Source organism: Alosa alosa, chromosome 13 (genome assembly GCF_017589495.1).
Source record: "Alosa alosa isolate M-15738 ecotype Scorff River chromosome 13, AALO_Geno_1.1, whole genome shotgun sequence".
NCBI classification, from domain to species: domain Eukaryota; kingdom Metazoa; phylum Chordata; class Actinopteri; order Clupeiformes; family Clupeidae; genus Alosa; species Alosa alosa.
Window position 1 is genome coordinate 31,355,695 of NC_063201.1, and position 8,074 is coordinate 31,363,768.

The window sequence follows — 8,074 nt, forward strand, 5'->3', positions numbered from 1 at the left end:
AGAGCCACAATGGCGGGCAAACTTAAGGCCACACTTCCTAACACCCCTAAGATGTTCCCCGCAAAGAGACACACGGTGAGTGAGCAAGAGAGGGATGACAGGGCCATGCAGCGGGACATCACAGTCAAGCCATCTCGAGAGAGCCAGTCAGTGAGTGTGGAGAGAAGTGCCAAGCCAGTCAGAAGCACGTATGCTGTGGAGTGGTCATCACTTAGCCAGAGGAAGCCAAAGGAGACCATGGCTGGGCCCAGTACCTCTGCAACCCACTGAAGGTCCTCCCGCACAGACCCTAACAGTGGACTGCTAGGAAGTGCAGACAGTCCAGCTGAACAGGCCACAAGGAAAAATCCAACAGCTGGAGCTCTGTGAACCTGCAGAAATGTCATTTTGTTTTGAAATACCATACATGTGTGATACATGAGCAAATCTCATATCTTATTTGATCTCATGTAGGTCTAGGCCTATAGGCCTGCCCTGAATGTTATCAAAAAAGTCTTAAGCATAGGAGAAGCTAAATGATAGATGGTAGCAAATGCTGCCAAGTGGCGTCAATCAGAGATAAGGGGAAATCGTTCACAACTAGATAATGCACAGAAGATGAATTAAAGTGATGATAGTTGGTTTTTATGGAGTAGCTAACATTGCAAACGGTTTAAAGTTTGTAGAGTTTCTAGTTACCTTAAATAGCCTTTGAGCGTTGAGCAGGGCGACGAGACATAGGGCGATGTTCCCAACAGTTATGAAGTGGTCATTCATTATCTTTGTATGGAAATCCTATCTTAACATAACGAAAATACGTCCCTACATATAAAAATCAACATGTTATAACGTTGACGTCCTGAACACCTGAAGTTAGCCCAAAGATCCTTGATTACTAGCAAGATAGAGCAACGTAATTCGTTACTATGGGAGCAAAACTGGACAGTTCCGGTCTGCATAAGTGGGAGTGTCACCTTACGTCACTAAATAAACTTTCTCTCTTAATAAGCAATAAGAACAGATAAACCTAATTGTGTTCACAGTATTATTGTCTATAATCATGTATGATACCAATGAATCATTCTTTAGGACATGATATGAATAATTTAATTAGTCATGTGAACCGAGCTAGCTAGCTAGCTAACGCTAGCTTAAAATGCTATACAAGTGGATGGGAGAAGCTATGGCAATACAGCTATGCGCTAACAAGTGACTAGTAGTTGAAGGACTTCGCTTAAACTTAATATACTGTTGCAAATTCACTTGAGTATAAACTATCCACTTTAACTAATGTAAGTAATGTTATTCAGCTAGTTGTCATTTCAAAGAAATTACACTTCTCCGTTTAAAATTTTACCTTAGCTAAGAGGATAGCTAGCATGCTAACAACCGGACACTAACTGGCAGCAGCATGGTCTGATATTAAGTTATTTTATCACGAATAACTTCGTGATAAAATCCGAACGCTAAAAAATTACACTTTTAGGCTTGAAATGATCCCAAACACTTACAGATTATGACAAAAAATTCCAAAAAACCCTCAACAAATCCAGAAAGACATAATGACCAATTTATTGGTAAAATTCCACAAGTCTCCATTGACATTAGTGCAGCGAGGGCTTACTCTGGTCTGCATAAAGGGGGATTTCCCCCCCTCCCCCTTGCAATAATCGAACGCGGAAATTGTCGAACGTTTGCGCCTCTCGCTCCGCTTTAACCCTCTCTGGTTAGCCTATCCTTAAACATTACACGCATACGTCATACACGCTGGTCGTCTGTGACCTACTTATTAAGGACACAAACTAAAAAACTTTAAAAATGAAAATAAGTCCACATAAACAAGTGAAGCGGAGGAGGGGAGAGACAACGTTGTCCCGCAACTACAACATACAGGTAGAAGTAGTATGACTTCTGAGCTGCAATTGGATAACGTCAACGTCTCTGATAACGGTTCGCATCAAGAATCTTGGAGGTTTTGCGCCATCTAGAGGCTATTGGCTATAAACATTACAAAAGTACTAGGCCTACAGAGAGTATTCCTCAAAATGTAGCCTATGTATAGAAAATTCAGCGAAACTTCTGTTCATGTAAGGACATTTAATCATAATTAAATATCATAATCATAAACACTTTTACATAACCCCATTACATTCTCCTTATAGGACATTATTTATTAGGATATTATTTATATCGACCATTATTGTCAAAATGAGAAAAAAACTGCACATACTATAAGCTTACAGTCAGAGTTTATTTACAACCTGTTTCTGTTCATTGTAGTCATGCAGACACATTCGATCCAGCAGCACATGACTGTGGAGCAACTAAGTCCAAGACATAAATGCATGATGTAGTGTTCACTTAAAAACCTATCGAAAATAACATCTGTCTCCCACCCCAAAACAGTTATGTACTATTGCCATAACCCAAGGATACAGTGATATTTAAATAAATGGAAATTGAACTCTATGCCCTTGGGCGGACAATAACTTTGAATGGCTTGGTCTTCAGCACCACACTGGCCACTCCTTTTAGATCGGGCAGACATTCCTTATCGCCAGGATGAAGAAGTTCAAAATCTCGCAGCAGGTAAGCTGTAAACAGGAAAATCTCCATCTTTGCAACAGACTCTCCCAGACACAACCGAGCTCCTCCACTGAACGGCAGAAGGGAACGAAGCAACGCTCCATCTGCTTTTAAAAAGCGCTCTGAAACAGAGAAGGCTATTACCATGACTGCCAAAGGCGTATCTAAGTGCCAAAGGCTTATCTAGGTAGTTACACACATAATTTGTAATAAAACCTGGTTTGAAGCTGTAAGGGTCTCTCCATACTGTAGGATCATGGTGGGCTCCAAAAAGGTTAGGAATGATCACTGTGTCTTTTGGTATGAAATACCCTGCAATGCTGTAAACATACAGAGGTCATTGTATAATAACGACACATCTCTTAATTCTAACAGCAACAAGTGTGGAATAGTACACACAGAAAGGCAATATAGACATGTGCAAGTTAAGTTCCTTATCTTTCCCCAGTTCCTCTATGGCTCTCTATAATTAATGTAGCATCTGTAACTATCTTTTTCTATTTCTATTCCCCTCTGCCTGTAGTGCCCTATATACAGGGAGATGAGTGACCGTAGACTCACCTGCTATTCCTGATGGCTCTGTGAGGCACAGCCAGTGGGGCTACAGGTCTCAGTCTGAGCACCTCACTGATGAGAGCAGACAGGTGAGGCAGCCGGTGCCGGTCCTTGTAGTCTGGGTAGCGGGCCTCCAGCACCGAGCACATCTCCTCATGCACTTTGTGTTGGATCTGGCAAAAGGTGGCAGACACACCCCAGCTATAGTGAAGGTAATGACCTGTCTCCATAGGCCACACAACCATAAAACAAAGGATGCCTCCACAATTCTGTGCTTTGGTTTAGCCCATTAACTGTAATATCTATATGTAAGCTGCACATCATAGAACCACATACTCTTTTTAAATTGGTATATTGTAGGTTGGTGATGGTGATGTGTTGTATGTATTGGTGACGTGTTGTACGTATTGGTGATGTATTATGTATTGGTGATGTGTTGTATGTATTGGTGATGTGTTGTATGTATTGGTGATGTGTTGTCTGTTAATCATGCAGTACCTCTGGTCTGTGGAGGAGGAAAGCCACAGTCCAGCTCAGCCAGGCCGCTGTGGTCTCCGTCCCACCAATTAACAGATCCACTGTGGTCATGTGCACATGAGTGTCCGTCAGTGTCTGTGGAAAATGAACAAAGCCACTGACACTAACCCATTAATGGTAAGAGCATTAGACCATAATTGTGTGGCCTAAATCTCACAACAGACCTATTTAGAGCTTACTTATCTAAATAGCAACAGACTTTAGAGAAGAAGTGCCCATTTCTGGGGAGTGCTGGTTCCACAGTTCCACCAGTGGTGGCATGACGACTTACCGACCTCTGAGACTCTCCCTCTGTCTTCTCCTGTTTCTTCAGAAAGGCTGTAAGAGCACCCCTTTCTTTTATGGCATCATCTTCCACCTGATAGCACACAAACATGCACACACAAACACACACACACACACACACACACACACACACACACATATGTATATACACAAACACACAGACACACACTAGTATCTGACACATTTTATACACAAATAGTTATAGTACAGTTAATCAATCTCTCTGTTGCAACCTTTAGTTCTTTCAAGTATGTCCGAATGATGTCATCTCTCCTTGACACTTCTTTCAGGAGACGAGAGAAAGGAGGATTTGGCAGTTTCTGATTGACCACAAAGATCAAATGATTACGGTAAAGATGATAATGCTGAAGCAAGCAGACAAACCTGCTGTGTTTATACTAAAACTCCACAGTAAGCTACCTCCTAAATGGGATGACTGAGTCTACAGAGCAACATGGAATAAGAAGAGAGCATGCAGTCAGTGAAGAGCGGTGACGCAAAATATGGACTCTGATATAAGGATGGAATGGGTGAGTTACAGACTCGAAGAATGGGAAAGGAATCCAGTGCTGAGATCCAAGAAGAGCCCCACAGTGCCACGATCTCATTCAGACAGCCGTGGAGGCACTGCAGCTCGGGGGAAGTCTTGTTGTACTAGCATAAAAGAACAGCATTAGAACAGCACTGAGAATGTGCAACACACATGTACCTCAAATTATTATGTCCATATGTTTATGTACATTCTGGCTATATTTTTACTTTGTTCAGTGTGTTGTGTCGTATCTGTGAGGGTGTATCATGCACTAACCTGTTTCCCAAAGGCAAGAGTAGTAATAACATTACTGGCAGCAACAGTGAAATCCTCAGAGAGATCAACTGCAGTTTCATTATATTCTAGCAGCACCTGGATGTCAAAGAAGACAGTTCATGAGAAAAAACGACTTTTTCACTACATTTGACTTTGACTTGAACTCCTGTTCGGCTGGTTTTGTAGCTCCCGCTAGGCTGTGTGTATAATTGAATCGCCTCTGGCAGTTAGCCTCTAGGATACTGTCTTTGTGTTATTTTTGTGTGTGATGTACTTTTCTCAGTTTGAGAGCCTGCTGCTGAATGAGGGAGTGAAGAGACTCAGCTGTGCAGCGCTGCAGGGCACTGTGGACCAGGCGCCGGTGCAGCTTCCACTCATCACTGTAGTCGCCCAGGGAGATGGAGCAGCCTCCTCCAGAAACAATGTCACCTGAGAGGACGTTAGGGAGAGACCAGGTAAGTGCTTCGTCAAAAAGGAACCATCCATTAGCCACTGTGGTACTTTTGCCGGTGCTCATATGTTGATATATTACCAAATGAATGTTGACAAGAAGCACAACACCTGTGAAAGAGTGTGGTCTCCCAGCAAAGTCTGTCCATTTCTTTACCAGAGCTTCTCTAATGATGTCACTTCCACTTAGGACCACCATGGCTGCATCAAAAACAAAGATTGCTCTCAATTCTGAAGTGAGTCATATATCATATGCTTAGAAAGATAAAAGTGATTAAATCTTTACTGTTGTTGCCAAATTTGAGACGGTAGATGTTTCCATAGCGACGTGCCAAAGTTGTCAGATGACTAGGTAGGTGCTCTTGCATGAGCTCCAACATGTTGCCAAGGAGAGGGAGAGAAGGAGGGCCAGGTAGAGTTGCAGATAGAGGGGGAGATTGTAAACAGCCTGGGGCACAAAGAGAGGAGAGGTCTCGGCTCAGTAGCGGCAGAGTGACATACACACACAGTGTGACACAATTTATTTATCCATCCATCCACTTTATCCATACAATCATAGTAACACAGGATATTATTATGAATGCTTTGTATGGATTTTAGAGCTACAATAAACTTACGGAACAAGTCTGAGTTTTAAAGGAGGCTAGGCAGCTGACACACACGCTCACGCAACAGCACACTGTCATTGCAGATAGTTCCAAGACTAATGAGATCAAATAAATGAAAGTATGGACAACACTGGGGAGCAATCTGAAACAAATTCTTGGAATATGGTAAGGGCCTAATGATTTCAACGGTCGATGCAAAAAGCTTACCTTTGGGCTCGTGGTTAGTCTGGTCATTGTTCTGATATCCTCTCTGTTTGAAGAGACTGGCCACCAGCAACAAAAGAGCAAAAAGCAGCCCAACTCCTGCACTCTCTAACCAGACCTGCATGATGTGGACACAGAGGGGAAGCCTGCAGGGACAGATGTTTTAAAAAGTCATCCTGGCACTACTATCTGCTTTTATTGTCTTGGCCTAAACCCACCCCCACATAAAGGCTTGTTATTTATTCTCAAATGGAGGCCAAACAAATATTTTCCTGGCCTTCCCAGGTCTGAAATATTAGCCATCGTAAAGTAGCAAGTCACACACACAAATGGCAACAATAGGTCAGGTAAAATTCAAGTACAAGCTTGTTTAATCTCTAAAAACAAAAAAAGGAAAATATTTATACATAAAGATAAAAAATCAATTTCTGAATTGCTTAATGTGGGACAAAGTGGTCAAATATATTAGCACACGTTATGTCAGGGTTCCTGACAAGAACACTAAGCTTGGTGTTGTTTTTGAAAGAGAACCTCTTTGGATTCCTGCAGAGAGGATGACAAGAAGAAAAATAAATCTACAACGTTCAACAAAATTGCTTTAAATGGTTATTATTTTGCATATAAACAAGACCAATTGCACTCCTGGACATAACTGGGACTTGAGGGGTGATTGTGGAAAGTGCCTCAAGAGTCCAATTCTGTGGTCCAAGAGCAACCGCAAAAATGAATGTCCCATTTAAGCAGTCTTGCAAAACTCGTAGCAGTCCCACAGATTTCAACACAGGCATTTTGAATGGCTAACAGAGCAAGACGGTCTGGAATGTAATATATCCACTTCATCCCCTTTAGTGTCGGCCTTGAAACGTTCCGACTGTATGTAGATGTACAAACAAATAGTGCATTCATCAGCGCTATGTGGGGACCATGCCGAAGCAGCACTGGATTCTGTGAAATGCTGTTTGAATTCCAGACTCAGGAGCCAATGTGGGAGTAGATGTAGTGACTAGCCGTTTTGGACCGCCAGCCATAATTCTTTAGAAAGTCCAAAAAAAACACCCAGAAGAGAAAACAGAATATTGGATGGCATATGTAAAGGCTGCCTTTTTGGTATAGGAAATAATTTTAAAATGTTTAATTGTAGAGTAAAGAGAAATGTACTCTTTTCATTCATAGTCAATTATTGTCACAACTCTCCACATCATAGTGTATGCCAATGGACATGATTGAGATGACTGTCCCTTTGGAAAACTAACCTGACCTCTGTTACAAGGCAAAGCATTTTAGGTTGCGTTTTTACTCTGCACAGAGGTCATGGAAGGTGATATTGTGAAAATGGTTGATGTTGGTACTATCATCAAAGCAATACACATCCAATCTCTCTGTGAGTAAATACCTTTTACAGTATCTGAAACACTCTTATTTTCAACCATCCAAATTGTGTCAACTCCCGATGAGTTATCTTTTTTTGTAGAGTTGAACAGCCACCTTTTAGCCATTTAGAAGCAACGCAGACAAGGAATCATTTGTGTAATGAAAGCCTGCACTCTTCATTTAACTCTGCAGACTGTTTCAATGAACAGACTGTTAGTATGGTTGAATAAAAATAATATATGCACTCTGTGGCTGCTGAAATATGAGTTTCATTTACACTTTGTGCGGTTACTGTATAATTTGAGCACAAATCATGTAATTATATTCAGGAAAAACTGGACAACATTCAGTACAGTTACTGGCATACATTGCTTTATTGGTCTAATATTTTTCTCCAAAACAGTCAATTGACTCACATTCACAGAGAGCAATCTTAAACCAGTAAGGGTGTGAGTAAAGTTAACAGAAACCACATGAACACTGAATAAGCTGGAATAAAGACACCATGGTTGACGTCCTGCACCCCACATCTGCTCCTAGTACCCCCCCCAGTAGAGCAGTCAACTGGTCTCAGTAGCAGAGGGAAGAACACCTAAACATAGAGCGGCTTCTCTGAGGGACCTGGGCCATTACACTCAGATGTGTCTTCAGGATTCATTACATGGCTCTGACACCTTGCACTGAGTGCACA

General features: G+C 41.8%; 2 protein-coding genes and 2 long non-coding RNA genes across 5 annotated transcripts in view; 2 read left to right on the plus strand and 2 right to left on the minus strand.

The window, feature by feature from the left end:
- The first annotated feature begins 1,802 nt into the window (after nt 1-1,802).
- Nucleotides 1,803-3,699, plus strand: LOC125306220. Of its 2 annotated transcripts, none has more exons than XR_007195521.1 (4): nt 1,803-1,872; nt 2,491-2,568; nt 3,089-3,209; nt 3,616-3,699. It is a non-coding gene; the product is annotated as an uncharacterized LOC125306220 (long non-coding RNA). The 2 variants fall into 2 exon arrangements; XR_007195520.1 differs by having other exon boundaries at nt 1,822-2,066.
- Nucleotides 2,199-6,137, minus strand: LOC125306218 (steroid 21-hydroxylase). The gene is made up of 12 exons (XM_048261447.1): nt 6,016-6,137; nt 5,487-5,648; nt 5,312-5,401; nt 5,025-5,179; nt 4,751-4,846; nt 4,486-4,596; nt 4,176-4,262; nt 3,929-4,015; nt 3,619-3,732; nt 3,127-3,293; nt 2,782-2,885; nt 2,199-2,687 (listed from the first exon to the last, which is right to left on the minus strand). Exons 1-12 carry the CDS (start codon nt 6,134-6,136, stop codon nt 2,446-2,448), a joined length of 1,536 nt encoding a protein of 511 aa, XP_048117404.1. The 5' UTR covers nt 6,137; the 3' UTR covers nt 2,199-2,445.
- Nucleotides 5,114-6,158, plus strand: LOC125306219. Its single transcript, XR_007195519.1, has 4 exons — nt 5,114-5,205; nt 5,361-5,436; nt 5,892-5,973; nt 6,069-6,158. It is a non-coding gene; the product is annotated as an uncharacterized LOC125306219 (long non-coding RNA).
- A 1,580-nt stretch (nt 6,159-7,738) lies between these two features.
- tnxba (tenascin XBa) overlaps nt 7,739-8,074 on the minus strand; it is a 10,741-nt gene continuing 10,405 nt past the window's right edge. The window contains 1 exon segment of the mRNA XM_048261446.1: nt 7,739-8,074. This exon segment is cut by the window's right edge and continues 485 nt beyond it. The gene's annotated coding sequence lies outside the window, so the exon portion shown is untranslated.

Coding starts and splice junctions, on each gene's coding strand:
- LOC125306218 (XM_048261447.1), bottom strand. CDS start 6,136: ATGCAGGTCTGGTTAGAGAGTGCAGGAGTTGGGCTGCTTTTTGCTCTT. Junction 4,597..4,750: donor CTCTTGCCTTTGGGAAACAG/GTTAGTGCATGA, acceptor CTTTTATGCTAG/TACAACAAGACTTCCCCCGA. Junction 4,016..4,175: donor CATACTTGAAAGAACTAAAG/GTTGCAACAGAG, acceptor GTGTGCTATCAG/GTGGAAGATGATGCCATAAA.